The sequence below is a fragment of the Alligator sinensis genome, unplaced genomic scaffold (assembly GCF_000455745.1).
Source record: "Alligator sinensis unplaced genomic scaffold, ASM45574v1 scaffold647_2, whole genome shotgun sequence".
In the NCBI taxonomy this organism is placed as follows: Eukaryota; Metazoa; Chordata; order Crocodylia; family Alligatoridae; genus Alligator; species Alligator sinensis.
The window spans coordinates 3,657,450-3,684,664 of record NW_005841832.1 but is presented as its reverse complement, the minus strand read 5'-3'; the positions used below and the strand labels follow the sequence as shown (position 1 = coordinate 3,684,664).

At 51.5% G+C, this 27,215-nt stretch overlaps 2 protein-coding genes across 4 annotated transcripts in view; one reads left to right on the top strand and one right to left on the bottom strand.

Annotated features, from left to right (window-relative positions):
* On the top strand, positions 1-23,982 carry LENG8 (leukocyte receptor cluster member 8). 3 transcript variants are annotated; one of them, XM_006014954.3, is made up of 15 exons: positions 1-465; positions 5,207-5,378; positions 9,547-9,651; positions 9,983-10,096; positions 13,599-13,848; positions 14,886-15,021; positions 15,607-15,792; positions 16,139-16,486; positions 17,238-17,372; positions 17,762-18,047; positions 18,697-18,798; positions 20,050-20,118; positions 20,613-20,742; positions 21,197-21,404; positions 22,913-23,982. In XM_006014954.3, the coding sequence occupies exons 1-15, from the start codon at positions 428-430 to the stop codon at positions 23,073-23,075; spliced, it is 2,442 nt and encodes an 813-aa protein (XP_006015016.1). In that variant the 5' UTR covers positions 1-427; the 3' UTR covers positions 23,076-23,982. The 3 variants fall into 3 exon arrangements, with proteins under 3 accessions (XP_006015016.1, XP_025052585.1, XP_025052587.1); XM_025196800.1 differs by lacking the exon at positions 16,139-16,486; XM_025196802.1 differs by lacking the exons at positions 1-465; positions 5,207-5,378; positions 9,547-9,651 and having other exon boundaries at positions 9,982-10,096; positions 13,565-13,848.
* A 21-nt stretch (positions 23,983-24,003) lies between these two features.
* LENG9 (leukocyte receptor cluster member 9) overlaps positions 24,004-27,215 on the bottom strand; it is a 4,363-nt gene continuing 1,151 nt past the window's right edge. The window contains 2 exon segments of the mRNA XM_014528005.2: positions 24,004-26,723; positions 26,725-27,215. The exon segment at positions 26,725-27,215 is cut by the window's right edge and continues 14 nt beyond it. Coding sequence (XP_014383491.2) covers positions 26,057-26,723; positions 26,725-27,215 — 1,158 coding nt within the window. The 3' untranslated portion in view covers positions 24,004-26,056.

The window sequence follows — 27,215 nt, the reverse complement described above, 5'->3', positions numbered from 1 at the left end:
TCCTTCCTGAGGCACCGGAAGCAGACGCTCCTCTCGGGCAGGGTGGGGGGAGCAGGGAAGTGCCACCGCCATCTTGGGGGAGCGAGAGACTACCCCCTCCCTGCACTGCTCCGCACCACTCCCCGCGCGTCCCGGCCAGCTCCGTGCCCTCGGGCCCCGGGCCCGGCTGTAGCGGGGGCAGGAGAGGGAGGCGAGGCCAGGCGACGGCAGCAGGAGTCTGGCGAGGACGGGGGGCCGGGCGGGGGCAGCGCCGAGGCCTGAGGGGAGGCCGGGGCAGGGGGCTGCGGCCCGAAAGACTCGCTGCGGGGGCAGCCCGAGCCGCCGGCCCGGCCGGGGAGCATTGTCCCGCCGCCGCCGCCGCCAGGGAGGAGCAGCCCCGGGAGCATCTAGGGCATCCGTCTGCATCCTCCTGAGTGGGCCTCGAGCAATGGCCACCAACCTGGGAGACCAGCGGGCCGCTGAATGGTGATTACTGGTTTGCAGGGGTGGGGAATAAGGGTTTGATCAGTTCTGATCATGGGACTTTGGGGGGTAGGTCCAGGGATGCCAGGTGTGCTGCCAGCTCCTTTGAAGTGTGCCTGTGGTGTGAGGAGGGAAGCTGCATAGTTAGAGGCAGGCTTAGGCTTGTCCCTGCCAGCATGAGCCTCAGCCCCACCGTGGGGATCCTCTGCAAGGAGGAAAGTGCTGTCAGGGATCAGTTTGTTGCTAGAAAGTGGGTGCTGTGCCATTTGCAAAAGTTAACGGAGGGGGTCTCGAGCCCTGTGAGGGGGTCTTGAGTCTTATGAGTGGTGTCTCGAGTCCAAAAAGGCTGAGCGCCACTGCTCCAGCTGTAGAGACTGGGATTATGCATGTCGCAAGGGGAGATTTTAATTTGGTTTGAAATAAAGGCTCCCTTTAAACCAGGACTTCTTTGGCAATGTTTGTCTGTCTATCTGTATATACAAGGGGAGAGGTTATATACATCTCCCCTTGTATATAAATGTAGATAGATCTACCCATGTGTGCGCACACTCATGCACGCACAAGGGGAGAGCTATCTATATCTGTATATGAGGGGAGATATGTGTATGTATACATATATGTAAGCATATCTCCTCCCTTTTCTCCCACTCCACTTTTTATAGAGGCAGATATTGCCAAAGAAACCCTGGGTTAGAGGGAGCCTTTATATCAAACCCAGTTAAAATCTCCCCTTGTATACCCAGTCGCCATGTGTCCTCATCGGTAGCAATCCTGTCACTGAGCAGCTACAAAGGTACACTATTTCAGAGCACAAGCTCACGACTCATGCAGGTCAGGGAAGGAAAGGAAAGGAACATCATGCAGCTGGACAAACACATCGTTTGTCTGCCTGCATGTCTGTGAAACTAGAGTTAGTAGCAGCCTTCAGGCCACTTCTCATCCAGCATAGTTAATTTTAAAATGACCTGGGTGGATTCAGCATATTTTACTCTTAAGGCAGGGGTTGCTGCTTGTTCATGTGTGTCTTGTGCCTGGCGCATCCCAGCCCTGACCTTGGGGAAGTTTTTGTTTCAGTTGCTGTTGTGCTGTAAGCCCAAGGCATTTGAAAATGGAGCTAGGAAACGTTGGAGGGAGATTGTGGCAAGTTATTGAAAGCCTGGCCTGTACGGTGGTGGTGGTGCAGTGATATAACTCTTTCAATGAGGGCATGATGTAGTGCTGAAATGATAACGCCAGGCAGTCATCTACTGTCGGCCCAGTTTATGCTGTCCCATTTATAGGACTGGAAGTGGCCTTTGGGGCCATCTGCTCCAGCCCTTCATGTTCACAGGCAACCAGTGATCCAAATATCATCACATAGCTTATTCCCCTTTAAGGCAGCAGTTCTTAAATTCTGTAGACTCAAGGTCCCTCTTGGAAAAGTGTCAGCTCTTAGTTTTCACACATTTTGACTACAGAAAAATATTAAAGCAGTTATTCTGTTGGAAAGAACTCAGAAAGCCCACAACAGGTCAGAATGAATTTGACACTATGGGTTCCTATTTGAAATCTCTGGGTTTATTGTATGAATCATACTTGCACACCTTAACAGCATTAGCATTGTGTGGCATGCTGGTCAAGAATTGCTGTTCAGAGAGTGGGATATTTTGGTGCAAGTACATGTGTTCAGCTATAACTGTGGGTATGTTATGGGTAGGGTGTGCCATGGTAATTACACCCAGTACAACAAACAAGCCCTTAAATTGTTGCCCTTGGTATTGCTCACATCGAGCATGTCCAGTGTATGTGGATGCACAACCTTTAAGCACTTTAGTAAATTGGAAGGAAATAAATATTAATGTCTAATAATGCAAAGGCTGTAGGTTAAATGCATCGGTCTGAGAACTGCACTTGTAAAACAGCTAAGGAATCTCCAGTCAGATGTGGAGTTGGATTTACAGTGAAGTGATGCTGAATTAAGGAGGCTGAGGAGAGAGTTACCGTGTGTTGGTTCTTCTGTAGTAACTTGTGTGTCCAATCTTATCCTGCAGTAAGTGGAAATTAAACTGCTAATTTAGCTTGGTTCCATTCAGAGCTAAACAGCCCTGGTTTAATTTGTACTTACTGTGGGATAGAGCAAACACCTGGGAGAGTTACCTTAAGTCAGCTAATGGGCAGTAAATCCCCCCCCCCCCCCTTTAACTCCATGTACTTTGTTCCCTTGTCTGTACCCTAATGCAGGCAAAGGAGTCTGAGTGAAATATCTCACTTGAAGGGAGGTGGCCAAACCTGTTCTGCATTGTTTTTAGAAAACACATTTAGAAGGTGGGAGGGGTGGGGGGGTTGTTTCCAAGCACAGCTGCCCTACTTAGAGAAACTGGGATACAGCTGAGCAAGTAAATAATTTGAGCAGCTTTGTAACTATCTTGTTGAAAATACATAGTAGGTTTGGAGTGTGGTAACTATTATGGTCCGGGAAACATGGGAGAAGCAAGTGTATTTTGGGTGATATCTTCGATTGAACCAGTTATGTAGTTGGGAGAGATGCTAGACAAGCTTGTGGGTACCAAGTGTCCTCCTTCATGTCTGGGAAAGAAGCATGGATCTTTCCCAGGCTTGAAGAAGGGCACTTAGTGCCGGAAAAATGGTCCAACATTTCTCCTAAACAGTTGGTCCAGTAACAGATATCACCAAAATATATAAACCCCTTTGCTTTTTATTGCACAAAGCAGTTTGCTTAGCACAGTGTTATTCTAAGCCCTGATCTTGCTGTGACCTCTGTGCAGGTGAGTCCCTTTCATCCATATAGACCCATGCTCATTCCCAGGCGTCTACCTATCAGTGTCAGCAGCTGTCAACATCAAGCCCATCGCCCCTTGGAGAGCAGCAACCTTAGAACTTTTGAGTTTCTTTTTAAAAGCCTCTGAAATGAGAACGGTTCTCCCCTGTGGCAGATTATTGAGGATTGTAAAGGTTGCTCCTTATGGGAAAACAGTTTTTTTTTTCATGTTATGACTTGTAAAGAAATCCCCAAACCTTTTTTGCTTTCTCTTTCCCTTTCACCCTTGGGAAAGCTTGGTAACCAATTTAGTAGAGAACTGTTTGTAAGACAAGAAAATTGGTGTCTAGATGATGTAGGATGTGGGTGTCAAGTTCATTCTACCCCACAGTCTAGATGAGTGGCATGGGTTCAGTCCACAGGGCAGATTGAGACCATGGACCTCCTCCCCTTCCCTTCCCCATCCCCCAGAATACTTGATCCAGTGCCTTCTGGCCATGCTGGGATCAATGCCTTATGCAGTACAATTTTCAGACTGGCTGCAGTGGCCACTGGTTCAGGTACTCTGGGGAGGGAGAAAGGGAAGGATCCACGGGCAGCTCATGAATCAGCCCTGTGCCATGTGCATATGTCCTGCCCCATGTGGGTCAGATCAGACACAGGGGCAGCACTGGGGTGCTGGACGGCAGGGCTCCACAGGCTGAATGTTTGACCCCGCTGATCTAACCGTTCTTTTTGGCCTGGCCTTCTGTCTGTCACAGGCTGTTACATTTCACCAGCTCTCCCCTATCTTGGGTCCAGTCACTTGTTTTTGACTAAAAAGAGTTTTCAGCAAGGCATTGAGTTTCAGCTTGAAAACATCAGGCCATGGAGACTTCCCTGCTTCTGGGAGTTTGTTCCAGGGATTTATTGATTTCCCTCTTGCTGCTAAAAATGTGTTTTACTTGGAATTTCAATTTGTCTGGCTTTAAACTCTCAGCCACAAGTTGTGCCTTGTATGGGACATGGATCAAAAATATGTTTAAAGAAAGAAAAGAGTCTTTAGTGGCACTCTCTCCTCCTGTTTGATTTGAACCAGGGTTAGTAAAACGAACCAACAAAAATAACTTCCCAGCTCTTGGCTTCAGTCCTGCGAGGTCTTGGCACATTCTGAACCCTGCAGCGAGACAATTCCATCAGCTCCCCTTAGACGCCCTTGCCACGCAGCAAACTCCTCCCCCCCCCGGTCTACTTTATTCCATTGTCTGTACCTTGCTGGGGACCATACAGATCCTCTGCAGGGATATATACTCACCCACCCACCCATGACATCCAAATGTGGTCAAGTCTCCAGTCAGCTGTCCTGTTCCAGGGAGGAGTGGAAAGACAAGACCTGAAAATCGAATATAAAACCCCTTCCAAGCCTTCAATTAACTAGCCCTTTTCTTGGGATACCCAAGCATAGGCTTAGAGCCTACTTGCAGGCCTGATACATCCACCAGGAACAAGTCCACTGGGATTGCTTTGTCAGCTGCCGGCCTGGGGTTGGAGAAGGGAACCCTGTGACCTGCCCTCTGTACCTCTGTTTCCCATAATGGAGGGGATCTACACTTCCATATTTCTCAGGATACGTGCGAAGGGAATGGAGAGGTGCTTGGGTGGCTGTAGGGGAAAGAGTTGGCACAGCCTAGGCCCAAGAGAATAGAACATGGGTATATGGAGCAACGTGACTTGCCACACTCTGGAGAGAAGGGCTACAGTTACTCTTCTATAGATGGAGCTTCTGCCTCAGCATATGTTTTTCTATTACAGTGCAGCTTGCTTCCCTTTTAACCTTTTCTCCTTTACTGTGCCAGTTGGGGACCTTGAATCTTCACCTGTTGTAGAAGCCTCAGTGCCCTCCTTTGGAGTGATTCCCAAGCCTGTACTTGGAGAGGAGGAGGCAGGGCAGCAGATGCCATGGGCAGAGGCTCCTAATGTAACTAGTCTTTTCTCTAACCTCTCCAGGGCCCCGCAGTACAATATGGGAAACAGCAACACCCGGGAGAACACTATGGAAGGGCCAATGCACGAGAACCCTGAATGGGAGAAAGCCAGGCAAGCACTGGCCAGCATTAGTAAAGCCAACGCCGCCTCTGGGAGCAGCAAGAGCTCCAGCAGCGCACCAGCTAATGCCCAGGTAAAGAAGACCGAAGGAGGGAGGCCCCACCTGACCCAGGCTACCAGGTTTTGGGTTTCAATCATAGAATCAAAGAGAAGTAGGGCTGGAAGGGGCTTCCATAGATCATCTAGTCCAACCCCCTGCCTGAGGCAAGATCATCCCTATACAAATCATCCTGTACAGATCCATAATCTATCCTCTTAGTAAAACTACCGTCATCCCTCACACAACACAAGCAATAACATCCAAACCTGCCACCAGCAAAGCAGGGGGACACAGCAGCCAACATCCTACTTCTATGAAAGATTGTTAATATACACTCGAGATCCCAGGTAGAGAGCTATGTGCCTCACTACAGAAAAAACAAAACGCACCACAGCCCACAGTAATCTGGCCATTGGGTAAAATTCCTTTCTGACCCCACCCATGGTGTGATCAGTCTGACCCTGGGTGGAAAGGCAAGATCCTCTAGCCAGGAACCTTCTGGTTTAAGTCCCAGCAATGACACAACCCAGCAGTCTTTCCTGCCCAGAGCAGCAGAGCTGGACCTGATGATCTCACAAGGTCCCTTCCAGCCTTAAACCTCCTGTGAACCCAATCCAAATCCCCACCCTTGGCTGCAGCCAGCGCCCAATGCCTCTGAGGAAGGCTTAAAAACACCGACCCACGTTGCCCCCCCCCCTTCCTGCTACCAGTAAAGCCCATAAATGTGGGAAATCCCCATAGTAGAACAAAAGCATAGCTACAGCTAGATTGTCCCTGACCCCTTTCCTGGAAACCTTCCAGTGATGGAGAGTTCACAACTTTCCTAGATGTCTGTTCCACTGCCTTACCTCTTCTAATGGTGAAGTGTTTCCTTGTATCCAATCTAAACCTACTTTGCTGCAAATTCAGGCCATTGGCCTGCATCCTACTCTGCAGCAAAAGAGAAAAGGTGGAAAAGGTGTTTTCTCTCGCTCTTGCTCTTTATGGCATTCCTTCAACTATTTGAAAACTTCCATCATGTCCCCTCTTAAGTGCCTTTTCTTCAAGGTGAAGATGCCTAGCTCTTTCAGCCTCTCCTCATATGACTTTCTTTGCAAGCCCTTTATCAATTTTATCACACATCTCTCCACATGAGCTCAGCTACCCTGAGGTATTGTAGCCTAGTGGATGGAGCACAGGACCTCGGCTGGGCAGATGTGGGTTCTGCTTCTAGCTCTAGTCTACTGGATAAAGCTCTGGGTTTCTCACCTTTTTCTACTTCCCAAGCTCTCCTGCCCTTCAGCTGTTTCTTAACAGTGAGTAGGGGCCCCAGACTCTGCAGGGAGTAACTAAAGACTCCTTTAAATTAGATGGATCAGTTTAAAATTCCCAAGTGGAAAATCGTCAATTTAAATAGTTGTTTTTGTTGTTGTTTAATTTTACGTATTCCATTTGTCCTTCACTCATTGTCTAAAGCAAGGTGCATTCTCATTCATCCCAAGGGTTATACCAACCGGAATTTACAACTAAGGATGAGGGCAATCACCACAATTACTGTGGAATCATTTACCTCAGACTTTATTCCATAGTAAAGAGCGAGTCCATGACCAGTTCTAACAAGCTGGCTGCCTACAATTGGTGCTATTGCAGAGCCTGCCACTATTAGAGTCCTGCCACTAGGTGGCAAGACATCTGATTCCATTCTGGAATTAGCCTTTGCTTAATGCAAATAGATTGGCTCTCCTTGCGTAGTAAAGCAGAAGCAGGGCATAGTAGCCCCTTATAGGCTTATTATTTCAGAAGGGCATAAGCTTTCATAAGCAACAGCTTGCTTTGTAAGATTCATGGCATGCTACTGCTTACAAAAGCTTATTATGCCCCTCTGAATTCATTAGACTATACGGTGCCACTCTGCCCTGCCTTCTCCCTGATGTGTCTGACCTGGTGAACTACCTTTCTCTTGTAGTAGTTACTACATGGCTTTTTAGGAGGTAACTTCACCTTGGATTTCAGTGATTTGCTTTGGCTGTGCATCATGTGCGTCTCTAATGATACTATGTAGTAGGGTTGGCAAGGCGGTCAATTGATGCGTCAAATATTATCAGTTGATTGGTCAGTTGACTGCATTTTTTTTTTGACTGGCCAAAGATTATAGCAATTTTACCCAAAAAAAACCCCCACACCTTTTTTGTAGTTTTCTTGATGGAAATATGAATTCTTAATTGTTTTTTTGACGCATTTAATGGAAAATTTATACTTTTTCTGTGTATTATTTGGACCTATTGGCAATTTTTTATTTTCTGACTGATATTTGACGGGCCAGTTGACCAAACTTTATTTGACCAGTCAAATACCAAACCTACTATGTAGTACAGCCCATTTACTGTCATAAATGTGCTGTGTCAGCACCCTGAACAGGACCTTGACTATAGTGTCTCATTTTGTAGCATAGGAAGTCACCTTAGGCACATGCTTGTTGAAGCAATTACATGCTGTTTTCTGATTCTTATTAACTTTACAGCCTTAGTATATTAGGAACGAGCGAATGATACATTGCACACACGTTAGATAATTAATTAACTTCTTGCTCATGATTTGCCTTAGACAGTTGCTTTAAACTGGTAACTGGAATTTAAATACATGCAACAGCCTGTAGAATTTATTTTCATTATGCTTTAAATGCTGTGCTTTTTTAAAAAGAAAAAACTGATTATAATTTGAAAAAAGTGATTCAAGTATGATGATTTTTTTTTTTTTTATCACCACACCACCCTGCCCCCTCACTTAAAATGACAGTCATGCCTTACCTGTTTGCTGTGGTAACTACTGGTAGTAGTACCACAGCCCCAAATGAGGACTGAGACCCCCACCATGCCACACTGCTACCAATGCAGCCCTATAAGCACTTCTCACCTATCTCCTGCCTTGGTTAGGTTGTCAGGCACGTGTGCAAGGTGCATGCACTCTCTTGGCTGTTGCGTGTCCATGCTGCCTCCTGGCTATGGAGAAAATCTAGGCAGCCTTTCTGTATGGTGTGGTTTCATAGTTTGTAGGGTCGGAAGGGACCTGAGCAGATCATCAAGTCTGACCCCCTGCCATGGCAGGAAAGAGTACTGGGGTCAAACGACCCCAGCAGGGTGTTCATCTAGCCTCCTCTTAAAGACCTCCAGGGTAGGAGCCAGCACCACTATTCTTGGAAGTTGGTTCCAGATCCTAGCCGCCCTGACCATGAAGTAGCACCTCCTGATGTCTAGTCTGAATCTACCCTCTGCCAGCTTGTGACCGTTATTCCTTGTCACTCCTGGGAGTGCTTGGAGGAACAGGGACTCCCCAATGCCTGCTGGTCCTCTCTGACTAGTTTGTAAATGGCCACTAGATCCCCCCCTCAGCCTTCTCTTGCGGAGGCTGAACAGGTTCAGGTCCCTTAGCCTTTCCTCGTAGGGCCTGCCCTGCTGCCCCCTGATCATGCGAGTGGCCCTCTTCTGAACCCTCTCCACATTGTCCACATCCCTCCTGAAGTGTGGCGCCCAGAACTGGACGCAGTACTCCACCTGTGGCCTGACCAGTATCACAAAGAGGGGGAGGATCACCTCCTTGGACCTGCTTGAGATGCATCTGTGGATGCATGACAAGGTATGGTTGGCCTTCCTGACCGCGTCCCCACACTGTCGGCCCACGTTCATTTTGGCATCAATAATGACTCCAAGATCCTTTTCTGCCTCTGCACTGACAAGAGAGTTCCCCAGCCTGTAGGTGTGCTGCTGGTTCTTCCTCCCCAGGTGCAGTACCTTGCACTTGTCAGTGTTGAAACCCATCCTGCTCTCATCCGCCCACCCCTGTAACTTGTCTAGGCCTGATTGCAGCCTATTCCTCCCTTCTAGCATGCCCACTTCCCCCCACATCTTAGTGTCTTCTGCAGATTTGAACAGGGTGCTTTTTTTTACCCCCTCGTCCAAGTCGCTGATGAAAATATTGAACAGTGCAGGCCTGAGGACCAAGCCCTGGGGAACCCCACTGCCCACATCTCTGCATGTCGAAAATGACCCATTCACCACCACTCTCTGGGTGCGGCCCTCCAGCCAGTTAGTGACCCATTTGACTGTGTAGGTTGTCAGAGAGGTGCCTGCAGCAGTGCATCCTGGGAAGTCCTGGATGCAGCAGGGGCCTGTGGTTACTGAGTGGGGTGCCTGTCATTCCTACTGATTCCTCCTTCTGTCTCTAGTATTCATCCCAGCAAGGAGACCTGAGTGCCATGCAGCAGCAACAGTATTACCAGTGGTACCAGCCATATGGTTACACGTATCCATACAACTACTACTACCCAATGGTGAGTAAGGACGTAACCATTAAGGTCTCCTACTGTCAGCATCTCGAGGACTAGGATCCAAAGGGAGGAGCTTGCTGTCAGCAAGGTAGCACAGCCAAGTGGTTGACACCCCCTCAGGGTGTAATGGGAAAACCTGAGCTCCCCTCCCACCTTAAATGATTTTTCCAAAGCAAGGGAATATGCTCCTCAGAGTTGCTGAGTCATGGATGGGAGGGAGGCTTCCAGCATCTCCAGAGATGATGGGGCGGGGAATGATAGAGAATTTATCCAACACTCTGAAGATGCCACCAGCTCTCTGACACCATTCTGTGTTGTGGGTTGTTGTCTACAGAATGTCTATCCTGGCTACAACTCTCCCAGCCAGTATGGGGTTGCGGGCTCGTATTCCTCATCAACACCCCAGCAGCCGCCAGCTCCAGGCCAGCACCAAGGGAACATGAACCAGGTGAGATATAGACTGCTCCTCACCCCCACCTCCCAGTCATCATGGCCTCTGGTTCCCCACTTCAGCAGCTTGTGGGCAGTTGTTCCCTTCATTCCTGAACCAGGAATGGTGTTAGGGTTGTGGCCTGGTGGTCCAAAAGCAAGAGCACATGGGATGGGTGGGCACTCTTGGCTTGGCAGCTTCCCTGGGGTTTGACTCTAAGCTTCCTGCAGGAGATTGACCTATTAGTTGGAGCAGGGTGGCTGGGAGCCAAGACAGTGGGCTTCTTCCCCCAGCCTTGGGATGGGAGTGGGTCTGATGGGTTAAAGCAGGGCATCCTGGGAGCCAAGAATGCTAGGGGTGCAGCAAAAGAGATTTTTGGGGCTGATGCCACTAGCCATTTTTAAGGAGCCATATCAGCCAATACCGATCCAATTCTGATATGCGGCCTCGCAGCCTGGAGAGCTGCGTCCAACTAGTGAGTCTGTTGTGAGGGAAGGGGAGGGGACCAAGGCCCCTGCGATGGAGGAAGTGGGGCTTGGGCTTGGGCAGAGGTAGCTGATGCCCAGCCAGGGCAGGGCACAGGATGGAGCCACGGTTCATCTTGGGGTAGCGGGGGTGGCAGCTCCCATTGCTGCACATACCCCGAGAGGGCATAGGGAGTGGGGGCGTGTGCCCCCAGATCTGCATGCAGGGCAGGGTGGGCTGCTGCTGGGGCCAGGGCTGCGCTGGACTCTTCGCATCAGGGGGGCTGGGCCAGGCTGCTTTGTGGCAGGCAGTGGCAGTGGGGGGGGGGGGGGGCTACAGCAAATTTTGGGGTGGCTGCAGCCCCCCAAACCCTCCTCCCAGCACCACCCACCCTGAGCACAGCCTGCCCTCGCCCCACACACAGATCTGGGGATGCCCCCTGGTCGAGACCTGACTCTGTCCTGTGCCCCACACTGCCCAGCTGGGTAGCCCCTGTCCCAACACCATTGCCAGCCCTATTTCCTCCCTCACTGCAGGGGCCTTGATCTGCCCCCCATGCTTATGCCCTCCCCACTTATCCCTTCCCCCAGCCAGACCTGGCTGCTGTCCATGCTGTAGGGCTGCACTCCTGGCTGCATGCATGCTGCACCTGTGTGCATGCACACGGCATTTATTGGCCACATTATCAGCTGTGTCAGACAAAAAACGCTGATTGCCAATACTCGCAATTTTCCTCATCAGTGCTGATCCAACATGGGGCCTTTGTATCAGTGCACCTCTACAGAATGCTATTGGTTGTCACTCACTGCTATCTCCTCAAGAGATCCTGAGTTGCAGTGGCAAAAGACACTTTTCCACCTTTAACCAGGGACTGTTACCCCCTTGTTGTTTATCAGGTCTTAGGACAAGGGGCTGAAAACTACCTACTCTATCCCAGGGAATTCAGTAGGGCTGCACTGGAGGGCTGCTGGGGGTCAGGCAGTCTATCCCAAGTCCCCCACCATTCTGCTGTGTTTATCGTTCTGCTGTGTATGGCTTTAGCAGGGAACTCTTCAGTAAACTAAATCACAAAAAGCTTATAAGAAGTGGAAACATGGACAAATAATTAGGGAAGAATATAAGAGCATTGCTTGGGCATGCAGGGATGAAGTCAGGAAGTCCAAAGCACAGTTGGAGTTGCAGCTAGCATGGGATGTGAAGGGTAACAAGAAAGGTTTCTACAAGTATGTTGGTAACAAGAGGAGGATCAGGGAAAGTGTGGGTCCCTTACTGAATGGGGGGAGGCAACATAGTGAAAGAGAATGCAGAAAAGGCTAAAGAGCCTTTTTTTTCTCAGTCATCACAGACAAGGTCAGCTCCCATGCTACTGTACCAGGCAGCACAGTTTGGGGAGGAGGTGAGCAGCCAACAGTGATGAAAACAGGTTAGGGACTGTTTAGAAAAGCTGGACATACACAAGTCCATGGGGCTGGATGGGATGCACCCAAGGGTGCTGAGAGAGGTGGCTGATAAGATTGTAGAGCCCCTGGCCATCATCTTTGAAAACTCATGGTGATCAGAGGTCCCAGATAATTGGAAAAGGGCAAACATAGTGCCCATGCTTAAGAAAGAGGAAAAAGGGAACTGCAGACCAGTCAGCCTCACCTCAGTCCCTGCAAAATGGTGGAGCAGATCTTCAAGGAATCCATGTCTAAGCACTTGGAGGAAAAAGTGATTAGGAACAGTGAGAATGGATTTGCCAAGAGCAAGTCAGGCATGACTAACTTGATTGCCTTCTATGATGAGATGACTGGCTCTGTGGATGTGGGGGGACAGGTGGATGTGGTATACCTTGGTTTTATCAAGGCTTTTGATACAGTCTCCCACAACATTCTCACAGGCTAGCTAAGGAAGTATGGACTGGATGAATGGAGTGTAAGGTGGATAGAAAACTGGCTAGAGCACCGGGCTCAGGAGATAATAATCAATGACTTGATGTCTAGTTGGCAGCCGGTATCAAGTGGAGTGCCCTAGAGGTCGATCCTGGGTCTGGTTTTGTTCAGTGTCTTCATCAGTGACCTGGAAGATGCCATAGAGTACACCCTCAGCAAGTTTGCAGATGACACCAAGCTGCGGAGAGTAGTAAATATGCTGGAGAGTAGGGCTAGGATTCAGAGTGACCTAGACAAATTGGAGGATTGAACCAAAAGGAATCTCCATGAGGTTCAACAAGGACAAACGCAAAATCCTGCACTTAGGACAGAACGGTCCCATGTACCACTACAGGCTGGGGGCTGATTGGCTGGGCAGCAGCTCTGCAGAAAAGGACGTGGGGGTTACAGTGGACAATAAGCTGAATATGAACCAGCAGTGTGTCCTTGTTACCAAGAAAGCTAATGGTATACTGGACTGCATTGGTAGGTGTGTTGCCAGCAGGTCAAGGGAAGTGATTAGTCCCCTCTATTCAGCACTGGTGAGGCCACATCTGGAGTACTGTGTTCAGTTTTGGGTCCCCCACTACAGAAAGAATGTGGACAAATTGGAGAGAGTCCAGTGGAGGACAATAAAAATGGTTCAGGGGCTAGGGCACATGACTTACAGGAATAGGCTAAGGGAACTGACCTTATTCAGTCTGGAGAAGAGAAGACTGAGTGGGGATTTAATAGCAGTCTTCAACTACCTGAAGGGTGGTTCCAAAGAGTATGGAGCTGGACTGTTCTCAGTGCTGGCAAATGATAGAACTAGGAGCAATGGTCTTAAGTTGCAGCAAGGGAAGTTTAGGTTAGATTTTAGGAAGAATTTTCTGACTGGGAGGGTAGTAAAACACTGAACCAAGTTACCCAGAGAGGTGGTGGTATCTCTGTCCTTGGAGGTTTTCAAGACCCGACTAGACAAAGCTTTGACCGGGATGATCTAGTTGTGGATGGCCCTGCTTTGAGCAGGGGGTTGGACTAGATGACCTCCTGAGGCCCCTTCCAACCCTGACTTTTTTTTCTTTTTTTTTTTTTTTCTCTATGATTCTATCCCTGGGTATGACCCAAGGTGGCTTCTGGTTTACAGTGTCTCTCCTTCCCAGCCACCAGTCCCTGGCCTTGATGACAGCATGCCCTATCCCAGCCAGCAGCAGCAGCTTGCCACCTCGACCCCCTCACAGCCTCCTCCACAGCACAATGCCCACTCCATGGGGGGTGCAGGCCAACAGCAGGGCAACTCCTCTGCACCCCAGCACCCGCAGCAGACCTCATCCGGCCCCTCCTATGGCCAGCACTCGTACTCAGAGGGGCCCAAGCCTAAGAAAGGGCAGCAAATCTGGAACCGTATGAAACGTGAGTCCCAACTCAGGCTGGCTCTGAAAGGGGTGGTGCTGGGAGACAGGACTCCTGGGTTCTCTCCCAGCTCCGGGAGGGTATGAAGAGTTCTGGGGAGCTGGAGCTTGGAGTGGAGAGCCAGGACTCCTGGGTTTTGTTCCAGACTCTGTGGAACATTAAGGGGTTGTGGGGGAGGGCTAGGAATCGGGGTTCCTGGCTTGTTAGCAGTCTTTAGCAGACTCTGTATGAACTCAGGCAAGTCCTCAAAGGCAAGCTGCAGTTAATGACTGTAGCTGTCTTGTAACCCGACAGCGGTGTTCCTGTGTCCTCGCCATGACATTGGCATGCTTTGCTTATGCAAACAACCTCCTCCCCCTACTCCCAGCCTCTTTGTGGTTTGTTCTGTGTCCCGCTCTGTGAACCTACAGCACTTAACTCCTTCCTGCCTCCCGGCAATGGAAACTTTCATCCAGAGCACCATATTAAAGTATTTAGCCATCTCCTAACACATTTTCATTACTGTCACTTTCAGCATTGCTGCTTAGTGTCAAGATGCAGCTGTCTTAGGTGGAGTTCAGAGAGCATTTATACCAGGATGATTCTTCTGGTGCTAAGATGTGGCTGCCTCTGGGGTAGGGGTGCACTGTGGAGCTGCTTATGCAGGGACCTCACTTAGTGCTGATGCAGCCACCTCTGGTGTAGGGTGTGGGAGCTCTCTTTATACATGAACCTGTCAGCTGATGGTGAGATGCAACTGCCTCTGGGATGGAGGGCATGTCCCTGACCTCAATCCATGTCACTCCAGTTTAGGAGAGGGCATGCATGAGAGTGCAGTTAGAATTAGAGGATGGATTTTTAGCACCTCTCCCAGGCTCAGCTCCACTGGCTGCTCGTGTCCATTTGAGTTTGAATAGCTCTCTCCACACTCAAGTTGCTGACAGGTGACACGTGACAGGGTCTTGAGTAAGTCCATCCCGCAGGCCTCTGAAATCAACGCTCTCCTTCTTTCTTTTAGCCATTGGGTAACATCCACTTTTCCCACTTCTCTCTCGCAGAAGCCCCTGGTGCAGGGGGCCTGAAATTCAACATTCAGAAACGCCCTTTTGTACTAACAAACCAGAACTTTGGGGGTGCAGAACAGCATGGTAACTTTGGCTCACAGCAGAACTCGGAGAAGCATCATAACCATGGGTGTGTATCCCCTTCACTGAGCACGATGGCCAAGCAGCTGGGATGGGAGGAGGTGGTACAGACCCAGGACCCTGTTGATTTTCAAATCCCACCTCTGCTATATTTTCCTCCCCAGCCAGCCTTTTTCAGAGGGAGCTTTCATATGACCCAAGGAGCAGTCAAGTCCAATGCAGACCAAACAGTGCAGGTTGAAGCTATGTCACATGTGCAGGGCAGTTTCCTGACTGCACATGCTGGGTTTGGTGGTAGGAGATGCAGTTGTCAGATTAATTTTCTCCCTTTCCAAGTCAGAGGAGCATGTAAATGGCCATAAGCAGGGAAACAGCTGAAAAATCCCCAGTCAGCAAACACGACTGGATCTAAATACCCCTGTCTCCCAGATCTGTATTTTGATCTAATGCTGAAGGTGGGAGTCTAACCTCTCTGTAAGCCCTGTCTGTAGCAAGTGGTCCATGCCCTCTGTCAAAGGGATAAATACCTCTTCCCAAACCCTTCCCCCAGCTAAGGGTCTTCTCATGATCCCTAAATAAGGCCACAGTTATAGGTTTGATTCTCTGACATCTGTCTTGTTTCCCCTTCCCCCAGTTCATCAGCTGGCAAACCTGAGGACTGGCCCCAGGACATGAAGGAATACGTCCAACGCTGCTTCACTGCCTGCGAGTCCGAGGAAGACAAGGACAGAACAGAGAAACTGCTGAAGGAGGTTCTGCAGGCCAGGCTGCAAGACGGCACAGCCTACACCATTGACTGGAGCCAGGAGCCGCTGCCAGGGTGAGTGGGTGTCTGGAGGCAGGGAAGTAGTGCTAGCGTGTTAGAGCATTGGGGGCTAGGAGCCAGAACTCGGTTCCGTTCCAGCCCTGAGGGGAGTGGGGTATGGGTTAGAGCAGGAAGTACCAAGGTTCAGGACACCGGGGTTTTGTTCTTGGCTCTAGGAAGGCTAAGGAAACTAGGTGCTGTAGAAGGAGCAGTAAAGAGCCAGGACCCCTGGCTCTTATCCCAGCTTCAGGAGGGGATGTGGGCTAAGATTACAGGGGCCTCCGTCTTTTAGGCTCTGTCAAGGTGGGCCTTGGTCAGCTGCTCCTCTCCTCCCCAGTAACACACGCACTCTCCTTTCCAGTCTGGGCAGGGACAGCATCTCTGAGAGCCCCAAGAAAAAGCGGTGGGAAGTGTCCTCGCTCCACTCTCCACGGGCCTCTATGCCCTCAGGCCTGGCATCGCAGCAGCAGCAGCAGCAGCAACAGCCCTCACAGCAGCGGGTTGGGGCCAGCACCTTGGGCCCCCCGGCCCCACGTGGCGGGGTTGGTGGGGCAGGTGGTGGGGCTGGGGCTGGCCGCACCCGTGGGAATGGCTTCCCCACCAAGTTTGGGAACCGCAATGTCTTCATGAAGGAGAACAGTTCATCCTCCAGTGCTGGCTCTCGCTCCCGCTCCTCGTCGCGCTCACCCAGCCGCCACTTCAGGCGCAGGTAGGGCCGGGCCTGTACTGGAGGCACAGTTACATCCACAGCTGCATTAACACAGACCTATTTCAGGCTTAAGAACTGCCATTTAATGAGCCAGCCCATAGGTCTGTCTTGCCAAGTCTCCTGTCACACAGGGACAGAGAGGATGCTGAAAGGGAGAATGAACAGGGTATGACCACAGTTTTTCCTGCTGTTCCTCTGTTACTTGCAGCTTCAAGCATTTAAGGTCCAGGAAGTTCTGATTTGGAGGCTGTGCCCATCACTCCTGTGCTCAATAGTTATTGATGTCCCTTTCCTCCCAAGGATTTGTCCAGTCCCTTTTTGAATCAGGTTAAACAGTCAGCTTCCACAGCATCTGGTGGCAATGAGTTCCCCACTTCAATTGCACGCTGTACAAAAAAGAGCTTCCTTTTGTTAGTTTTTAAACTAACTACCTACTAGTCTCATTTTGTGACCCTTGGTTCTTGTCTCATGAGAGACGGTAAATAATAATAAATCCCTGAGATTTTCTCTTCACTGTTCACTAATTTGTAAATCCTTCTCATGTTCCCACTCAAGCATCTCTTTTCTAAACTGAATAAGCCTAGCCTCTCTAGTGTCTCCTCAGATGGAAGCTTCTCCACACCACTGATCATCCTTGTTGCCCTTCCCTAGTTCTTCTGGAACCAGTTCTGGAAGCTCCCTGATGACTCCAGCTTTGCCCTCATATCATGGCTGAGCTGCACCACTCTAATACCTATGTCTCCCTTGACAGTGATTCCCACTCAGACTCGGACAGCTCCTACTCCGGCGGCGAGACCCGCCTGGGGCCCCGCAGGGGTGCACAGAAGAACCGTGGCAGAGGGGGGCACATAGAGAGGGGTCGCATGAGGATGCAGAGGGGTAAAAGGTACGGAGGGGAGTCCTGCTTGTGCCAGAGAAGGAACAAGCTCTCTCTAACCTCAGTGTCCATGTAGGGGCTGGCTTTACTGTACAACGCAGCCAAGCTTAGGAGCTAGGACTCCTGGGTTCAATGTCCAAGTCTGGCAAAGGAGGGGAGTCTGCTGGGTTATAGAGCAGTGGGGCTGGGAGACATGATACCAGTTCTTTCCCAGCACTGGTGATGGGAGTGGGGGCTGGTGGGTTGGAGCAGGATGCCTGGATTCTCACTCCAGGTCTAGGGAGGGAAGCAGGGGCTGGTAGGTTGGACCCAAAGGGTTGGGGAGCAGGACACATGGGTTATATCCCTGGCTGTGCCTCAGACCCCTGACCCTGTCATGACTTCCATGTGATGTGCAGGCATGACCAGGGCCCCTCCAAGCGTAACCGCAAGAGGGCCACCATGGACTATGAGGACCCTGAGAAGGAGTTCAAGAAGCAGCGGCGGGCAGCCCGCTTCCAGCATGGCCACTCCAAGAAGCTGAGGCTGGAGCCCCTCATCCTTCAGATCAACAGCCTAGACACAGCTAGTTCTGAGGGCCCTGACTGGAATGAGCTCAAGATCATGGGCACCAGCCAGGAGATCACCAAGCACTACCTGCGACTCACCTGCGCCCCTGACCCCTCAACCGTCCGGCCTGTCTCGGTGAGCACTGATGCTCCCTGTCCCTGGCTCTGTCACACACATGAGCCTGGTTTCCCCAAGCTAAGATGAAGGGGGATGGAAATGCTATCACAGGTACAGAAATACCACATGAGCCACCAAAGCCAGAGACCGAAAGTTTCAGGTGCCACATGAAAGCTGACAGCCACAGTTCTCTGGTGTCAGTGCAGCTTAACTGGAGAGCGCACCAGTCCAGGACCCAGGAAGAGCTTCTGTCAGCTCTACAGCCTGCTGTGTGATATTTAGCTCACTTCTTCCTAGTGCCTCAATTTCCCCACCTCTTGTCCTTATAGATTTGTAGAGGGTTTACTTGTGGAGGGAGAAGGGTGGGGTCATGGTTGGAGTGTAGGCAACATCCCTAGGAACCCCAAATCTTGGCTGGGGGTGGGGCATATGGAAGAGCTCCTTTCAGCTGGGGAGTCTGGACAGCATGTGGCATTACAGCCATCTGCAAGGCAGTAATAGGGTGTCTTGTAGCCTAGGATCCAGCTTGGCTTCAAGGCCCAGTGCCGCCTCAACTGCCAAGGGAGGGGTAAATGATCTGTCCCCAGAGAGAGAAACCCCTAATAAAGATACTGTCACTGATCTCCTGTCCTTCCCGTCACTCACCAAGGATAACTCTGTCCTGCAGGTACTGAAGAAATCTCTCTCCATGGTGAAGTCACACTGGAAGGAGAAACAGGACTATGTCTTTGCTTGTGAGCAGATGAAATCCATCCGGCAGGACCTCACGGTGAGCCCCACTCCTTCCCTCTCCTGGGCATTAGGAGCCATGCGAGGGTCAGCTAAGGCCTGCCTGCCTGCAAATATCTTGAGCCCAGCTGCTGTGGTACACTGGCCTCTCCAAAAACGGAGCAATGACTGCAGCATAAAGCAGGGTGTCTGCACACTGTTGCACCTGAAGAAGACTAATCCTGTTGCTGCTGCAGTCAGCTTTCCTATTTGGACAAGCCCTGAACAGCCTAAACAGCAGGCTGGCAGGGTCTTCCTAGAGCAGTGAGTCCAGCCCCCTGCTCTTGTAAGTAATTGTGTAAGGCAGTCCCATTCACTTGCTGATCTAAACACCTTACATATCTCTGGGATTTTGGTGATCCCACCACTGTTACTGGAAGGCTCTTCCCAAGCTTCAGTGCTGTGCTGGTTAGAAATGTAATTTCTAGCCCAAGTTTGTTCCCATCCAGTTAACATCTGGTCTGGTGCTGCTGTTGGCTCCAGTAGCTCTTCTCCCTGCTTGGTATTCCTCCATGGATGTATTTATGGACAAGAGTTAAATTTCTTCTCTGCCTGTGCTTTGTCCAGCTGGTCTCTCATAAGAGCTGCTCAGTCTGGTAACTTTTCTCTGGATCTGTTCCCCAGTCAGTCCTTGTGTATTAGGCATGGGTGGCCAGAATTGCACCTGATTATTCCATGTGAGACCTTGCCAGGGTCTTGTTACAGCAGTATCAGCACTTTTCTCTTTGGTGTGGTTTTGTTTTGTTTGGACATTGGGGTCTGAGAGGGGAAGTAGGATCTGGTGGCTTAGAGCAGGAGAACTGGGGCGCCTCTGTTCTCCACAGTGTTCTGCCACTGGTTTGCTATGTGACCTGTCAGGGTTGGCACTAGCAGCCTGCCCCCAGATAAGAACTCATAACCACTTAAGAAGACTGTCTGCCTCACTGGATCTGGTGGCTGCCAATGGCACCTGCCATCTTTCTGTTGCTTCCCCTCAGTTCCTGCAGAGCCAACTCCTCAGCATCAAGTGTTAATGTGTCCCAGCTCCATCACATGTGCTAACTGTTGCTGGCAGTTGTGGCTAGCTGTCAGGGCAACAGCTAATCCAAACTGCGGCCACTCCCTTTTGGCCTGCTTATCAAGAGCCTAGGCCTTCTGCCCCAGCTCAGAGGCCTCTTTGTGGCTGCTTTCAGCCAATGCTTGTGGCTGAACAAGGGCATGTGTGGTAACACTGCCCCTCTCTTCTCCCCTCTTTGCCAACCCCCAATCTTAGGTTCAAGGTATTCGCACAGAGTTCACAGTGGAGGTATACGAGACCCATGCCCGGATAGCGCTGGAGAAGGTGAGTGTGGGGGAGAGAAGCCAGTCATTGTGAGGTCTGTCAGTGGGAATAGCCGTGCCAGGGGTAGGGCATCATCAGCATCTTGCTGATCTGTCAGAAGAAATTGAACCCTTGTTTTGGGCATGCCTTGAAATTTGCCAAAGCAGGAAGGGATGCTAGGTTGGACCCAGTGGCTGGAACTCATGGGTTCTGTCCCTGGTTCTGGTAAGAACAGGAGAGAGGTCTAGGGGGTTTAGAAGTAGGAGACAGGACTCCTAATTTATACCCCCAGTTATGGGCAGGGAGTGGGGGGCATTTTGGTTTAGAGCAGGAGAGGCTGAGATTCAGGATCCTGCAGCCTTGTTTCTGGAAAGGAGATGGGATCTGTAGGCTAAAGCAGAGCCAGGATTGGGGGCTGTTGGGTTGGGTTTTTTACCCGGCTGTGTCGCTGATCATAGTTCCCTTGAGCAAGCTGACCTCCACCCAGCCTCAATAAAGGGGAATCTGTCCTCCAGGGGGATCATGAGGAGTTTAACCAGTGCCAGACACAGCTCAAGTCTCTCTACACGGAGAACCTACCGGGCAATGTTGGGGAATTCACTGCCTACCGCATCCTCTACTACATCTTCACCAAGAACTCTGGGGGTGAGTGAGCTGCATCCAGGTGTGTTGACTGCAGAGCTGGGGAGTCCTTCCTTGATGGTATGACTCTATTAAGCCTGGTCTACAGCTGTCCTTCCTGACAGCCCTGCCTCCCTGTCTGGGGAAGGTCTGCCATAGAGATGCCCGTGGTACCCACCTACATTGTGTAACTCTAGCCATGTCTTTGGCTTGGAAGACCTATAGTTCTGGTAGACTCTTACCGTAGAGTTGTAGAGGAGTCCTCCAGGAATCCCTGCAGGACTCTTAACTATAGAGACAACCTAGAGCGCCTCTCCTATTTCACCGATGAAAAGGGCAGACCCAGGACACTGGGGAACCTCCCAGCCACTGCCAGGATGCTTCTCTGCTTTGCAACTACCCCCCCAAGGCTGGGAAGGTGGTGGGGGTCCCCCCGTCAGCCCTAATAAGCTTGGGCCTTGCCTCTCTTCTCCTTCAGATATCACCACAGAGCTGGCGTACCTGACCAAGGAGCTGAAATCAGACCCCTGCGTAGCCCACGCCCTAGCCCTGCGTGCTGCTTGGGCCCTGTCCAACTACCACCGCTTCTTCCAGCTCTACCATGAGGCGCCCTGTATGTCCGGCTACCTCATCGACAAATTCGCTGAGCGGGAGAGGAAAACGGCTCTTAAAGCCATGATCAAAACGTATGTGAGGCTGCGCAAGCGCTCTGCCGGCTAATCCGCCCCTGCCCAGCCTTCCCTTTCCCCAACACCTGGATCCCTGGCCTGATACCCTCTGCTGGGGGTGCCAAGTGCTTCCTGGTTAAAGCTGGTGGGAGATCTGGGTGCCCAGTACCCACTCCCACCTTCCCATGCCCAGCTGCTGCTGGGGCTGGGCTGCGGCCTGCCCACAGTCCCTCTTAGGCCAGATAGGGGCTAGCCTTAAAGACTTCCAAGTGTACTCAGGAGCAGTCTGCCCTGGCAGGTAAGTAGGAAGTGGCTAGTACCTGTGGCTGCATCCCAACTGCCATCCAAACAGCAGCAGGCTGTTCTCTGCTCTTATACAGCCCCTGCATCTAAGCAAGTACCCATTGCCAGGTCTGCACATGGATCCCTCCAGGGGCTCCATAAAGGAGCTGAGCAGTGAGATTCACAGCCCTCTACCGCAGCGGGAAGCGAAGGGGTGGATCATCACTCCCAGAGCAGTGATTTTTTTTTTTTTGGGTGATCCCAATCTGCCTATTTCTCTAGCGTTCCTTTGGCGGTAGATCTCTGTACACACTCCCACCCCTCTGCAGTGCACCACACGTTTTCTCCTGCTACACAGACCAGTAGTTCCCAACCTTTTTTTTTTTTTTTTAACCATGGAGCTGGCTGTCTCCCTCCCGGGGCTCTCCGGCCCCCCGGCTTTAACCTGAGAAGCTCAGCTGTGACCCCAGAAGCCACTCGCCCAGGTGGACAGACAGGGCTCCGAACAGAGGGTTTGTGCCACAACCCCACAAGCAACCTGCCACAGCCTGGGAACCTCTGCATTAGACCATTTTCCCTCCCCAAGAGGGCCTTACACTGACCGGCGCTCAGCTGGGTACTAGGACCTCTCCCAGTCTAACAAGGGAACCTATTCATGCTTCTTCTGCCCTCTTCCCCACACCCACTTCCAAGCCAGTTTTTGTCCGCCTACTTGCCTTAACAGGGCAAGAGATCCCCTCCAGCTGCGGGTAGAGTCGGAGAGAAAATACAGAATGAAATGGGCCCAAAGGAGCCCCTGTAGCAGGGGCTTCTGCAAGAGGCTACAATGAATCTGTGCTGTCCCAGGGGGAGGCAGGTCACAGACACTGCCCAGCTTCTTCCAGGCATTTCCAACCTTGGGGAGGGGAGGGGAAGTATCCATGCAGGGCCCAGGATACAGCCCTGCTGTAGGGGGGGTATGCTTGGGGAAGGTGTTTCCAGTCATCCCATAGTCAGTTATGGGCATGCATGGAGTACTTGACTCTTCTATCCGCCAGCAGAGGGCTATTGAGCTGCTTGGGGAGAGGGGCCATCTTGCTCTGATTCACACTGAGTGCCAGGCTGGGAGGTCTGGTGCCAGGCCAGCTCCCCAGCACTGCTTGCCTTGGGCATCTCATTGTTGGCCCTCCTTGCCCTCTTTCTCCATGTTTTCCCTCTTCTCCTTTGTGTGTGTGCTTGATTTTGTTTTATTTTGTTTCCTTCAGCTTCCGCCCACTGCTCCCAGTCTCCTACGTTCAGTCAGAGCTGGCCTTCGAGTCAGAGGAAGAGTGCCAGCTCTTTTTGGCCCCTCTGTCCCTTGCGTACGCAGGCGCCGACACCACCAAGATTGACTGCAAGCAGAGCTTAGCGGTCCTGTCCAACTTCTAAACCTCCCCTGGCATGTGACCCCCGTCAGTTAAATCAAGCCCAAGGGGAGCACATGGCAGCTCTGGAGGGGCCAGGCTCTGGTAGCCTCCGAGTGCCGGCACAGAGGAGCTGCTCCCTGCACTCCCCAACCCCCCACCCTCATGCACCTCTGACGCATAGACAGAAGAGGGTAAGATGGCCAGCCGACAGACAGCACGTCCCTCCACGGTGTGAAGAGCAGGAGGGCAGGGGCATGTGCAATGTTAATGCTTTTCCTTTGGTCTCTTGCCAGCAGATGACTTCTGCAGAAGGGAATGGGGTGTTGTGGTGGGGAGGGGAGTGCCTTGGATGGCGGTCACAAGGAGAGGCCTTCCTAGACATTCTCCGGGGCTGGGCAGGGCCATGCCATCTGTACCCAGCGAAACACATGCACATGTCTGGCTCCCGGATCTCGGTGCATGAGAAGAAGCAGGTAGCTCCTTCCCAGCTGGGGCAGCGCACTCCTGGAGAGATCAGACTCGACCTCCGGAGGGAAAGGAAATCCAGAGGCTGCCTAGAGGGGACCACACAGCCCCACCCTGAACTCAGCTTCCGGCTTCCTTTGAGCACCCCTCAGGAGCAAGGAGCCGATACTTTCTAGAGCCGAGCCCTCAGGAAACCTCCCAGGGTTATTGCCCTGAACTCTCTCTCCCCTCCGTTCCCCTTTTCATGGCCAAGGAAACGACTCCCTCTTGAACAGAGCTGACCTGATGATTTTTGGAGACCCCCATTTCTCTGTATATATTTGTTCAGGATTCTGTACAGGAACCTTTTTCTTTGATGCTGTAAATAAGGAGAGAAAATTGATTGTATTTTGTAAAGTACCTATTTTCTACTTCCTTTTTTTTTTTTTTAAGGATCAACTTTAGCAGGGCAGGCGGGGGGGGGGGTTGGTGAGTACTTTTGAAGGGGGGGGGGGGGGGGGGGGGGTTTGTTTTGTTTTGGGTTTTTTTGCTGTTGAAACCATTTGGGGGGAATTTTAAAGAGCAAATGACTTATTTTGAGTCGTAGATGCACTTTGAGCCGAAACTAACACTGTCTCAGTTTTCTCTCTCTCTCTCTCTTTCTCCCTCCTGCCTTGGAGCTTTTTGTCCAGCCTTGGAAAGAAAGCCAAAAATCTGTATACAAGAGGCACATCTGGGCAAAAAACAAAGCAACCTGCAGAAACCAGCAGCAGAGAAGGCAAAAATATAAAATCACCCCACGAAAAAGGTTGAGCTGCCATCCCTTCCACAACCCCCTCACCAGAGACTCTTGTTCAGAGACTTAAATCAAATCGTATCAGGGATCCACCACAGCAGAGAGAAAAAGCAAAGGCAGGGGTGATGCAAGCCACAGCAAGATGCTACAGGAGAAAGGCTACAGCTGCTGCTGCCATCTCCCTGGGATTGACCCAAGCCAAGCCTCCGCTCACGTCTAAGTGTTTCACCTTTTTTTCTGTGTTCCTGGAGGGGGGCTTTTTAGTTCATTTGTTTTATTTTGATTTTTTTTTTAATTATGATTTTGGTTTTGCTGCTCAGTTGTTTAATTTTTATTTATTTATTCCCTCCCCCCACTCCCCCCTCTGTTTCTTTACAGGTAACTTGGTAACAACCCGTCCCCTCCCCCAACCTTGTCTCCTGTTTGTCCTTTTTTATTTTTATTATTTTCCTTTCTTTTATCTTTAGTTTCTTTAGTATTCTGCTCCCCTCCCTCTCCCCTTCTCTTTTGAAAATATGTAACTTGTTGATGTGCACAAGTAGCTGGATTTCAAATGCTCTTTTTTTTTCCTTTCCAGAAATTTTTTCTTCCCCCTTTTTGAGGGTGATTTTTTTTTTCCTCAACTTACAAATAAAAAAAGACTCTAGGGGGAAAAAAAAGGGTTTCTCACTACATTTATTGTCTCTGCAGTATGGTTCAGGGGCTACCCATGGAATAAGGGTTGGTATCCCACCTCTGCCTCAGACTTCTTGCAGTTAGCTTTTACACAATCAACCAGCACCTTGAAAGGACTTGTAGGATGTGACTTCAGTCTGGTGTTACTGGAATAAGCACCCTCTGCTTCTTGGTCCTGGCACACCAGGGAGGTATAGACTACCTGTGCCTCAGTTTCCTCATCCAGTAGCAGCATCACTGTCCTTTCTCAGCCTCTTCAGAAACAAACACCCTTGAGCTTGCGAATTGTAGGAAGCCTCAGATGCACCTAAGGGACAATCCTAAAGTCCTACCCCCACCAGCTGTGGTGTGGGCAGACAAATTCAGTGCTTCCTGGGGTTTTTTTAGCTGTGACCGGGTGGAGAAGTGGGCTGGGGTGGGTCAGAGGAGGGGGGTTGGAGCCAGGACTCCTAGGTCTTTTCCCATTTGTGGGTAGAGTTGAAATCTGGTCAAGGTACTGGCTGGGAAAGACAGGTGTACAGTTAGCTTGGGGCCAGGCTTTGGCCCTGCAGGGTGGCTATCCCAAATTGGTGCCCCCTGGACAAGGCTGAAGTTGCCCCTTTGTCCTCTATTTACTGGCCAAGGCCAAGCTACAGCAGGAGGGGGCTGGAGAGCCTGCGGCATATCATAGCCTCCTTCAACTTAGATGGCAAGAGCCCTAAGTTGAGGAGATTCAGTTAACTTTCCTGTTTCTGGTAGGCTGGGGAGGAGGACAGCACATGGGTCAGTGGAACCCAAGTGTTCTGGTGCACCATTGTGAAAAGCCAAACCTGCAAGCTGGAAATGGAGACTGCAGGGCTCTGGGCTGGTGATTCAAAACAGCAGCATGGGTGGAGGGGAGCGGAACCACTTGTCGTGAGTCTGGAAAGAACAAAAGCTAGGAGTGCAGTGAAACAGGTCTGGATCCCTGCCAGAGCTGGGACAAAACCCAGGGGTCCTAGCTGGGGGCAAGGGTTCTGGTTCAGAGCTGGTTGAGTTGCAGAGCCCCAGATCCAGGAGGGGATGAGCTCCACAGGACTGGGAGGAGGGCAGGGGCTGCCCCTGGGTCCTCAGTACAGATCCAGCTCCAAGACACTGGTGTAGAACCCATCAGTCCGTCTCCCTGGCCCCACTTGGCACAGGCACAGCGCTTCCACTCCCTGGCCCCCCAGCTCCCTATGGCTGAGCACCCCTAGCAGCTCTGTGGGCAGGCTCAGGCTCGGTTCTGCCTGGGGTGGTATCTTGGCCACGGTGACATGGAAGCAGGGGTGCCCCTGGGGTCGGATCACCGTCACCCCCTTGCGTCTGAACGCCTGCTCCAGGGCCTGAGCCAGGGCTCCCAGCTCAGGGGAGGGCTCAGGAGCAGCACAGAGCACACGGGAGCTGAAGGCAGCCAGGCCCTGGAAGTGCAGCACAGGGGCAGGAGGCAGGAGGCGCCGGTGCTCAGCCTGGAGCTCCTGAAGGGCAACAATAGCCGCATTGATCTCGGAGGGGGTGTCCAGCCGCAGCAGGCACAATGTGAGGTGGAGGCTGCCCAAAGGCACGCAGAACCCCGCCAAGGCCGGGCAGCGGCAGGACAGGGTCTCCTGCACCTGTCCCATGGCTCCACAGAGCTCTGGGCTGGTGACACGGACAGCTACAAAGTGGCTGGGGCGCAGTCTCCGGTGGGCTGGTGGGCTGCTGTATGGGTCCAGGAGGCCATCTTCATCCTCCTCCTCCTCATGGCTCTCCAAAGCTCTCCTCACAGCCATGACCCACACCTCCATCCTTCCCATCTGAGGCATGGTTCTCATCCACAGCTGAGTCAGGGTCCCTTGCCCCTGCTCCCATTCCCGAGCCTATCTGCTGGGCCTCAGCCACCTCCTCCATCACCTCCAGGATGGTGCACCTGCTCCCGGTGGAGCCAAAGATGTCATCGGCACGGGTAGCCCTGTCCCACACCATGCGGCCACAGTACTTGAAGTATCGGATGCGGTGCTGGGGCACGGCCAGCACCCCAGGCCCAGCTGACACCAGGTCCTTCCAGGAGAAGGCTGTGAAGGGTTCCTCCAGGACACCCAGGAAGCGGTCGAGGTAGCCCACAGAGAAGCTGCTGGGGTCCAGCAGGGGGTCCCAGAGGATGCGGGAGATGACGTCTTCAGCTGTCTTCATGGGGGGCTTCTTGCTGGGGGCTGAGGGCTGTGGTGGGGGCTGGGGGGAGTCAGCTGGCTGGCTGGGGTGGGGGTTCCT

What these genes read in the sequence shown, in the direction of transcription:
- LENG8 (XM_006014954.3), top strand. Translation starts at nt 428, where the DNA reads ATGGCCACCAACCTGGGAGACCAGCGGGCCGCTGAATG. An exon ending in ACAACTACTACTACCCAATG is followed by an intron (nt 9,652 to 9,982) that starts GTGAGTAAGGAC and finishes TGTTGTCTACAG; the next exon opens with AATGTCTATCCTGGCTACAA. An exon ending in AGCCGCCACTTCAGGCGCAG is followed by an intron (nt 16,487 to 17,237) that starts GTAGGGCCGGGC and finishes CTCCCTTGACAG; the next exon opens with TGATTCCCACTCAGACTCGG.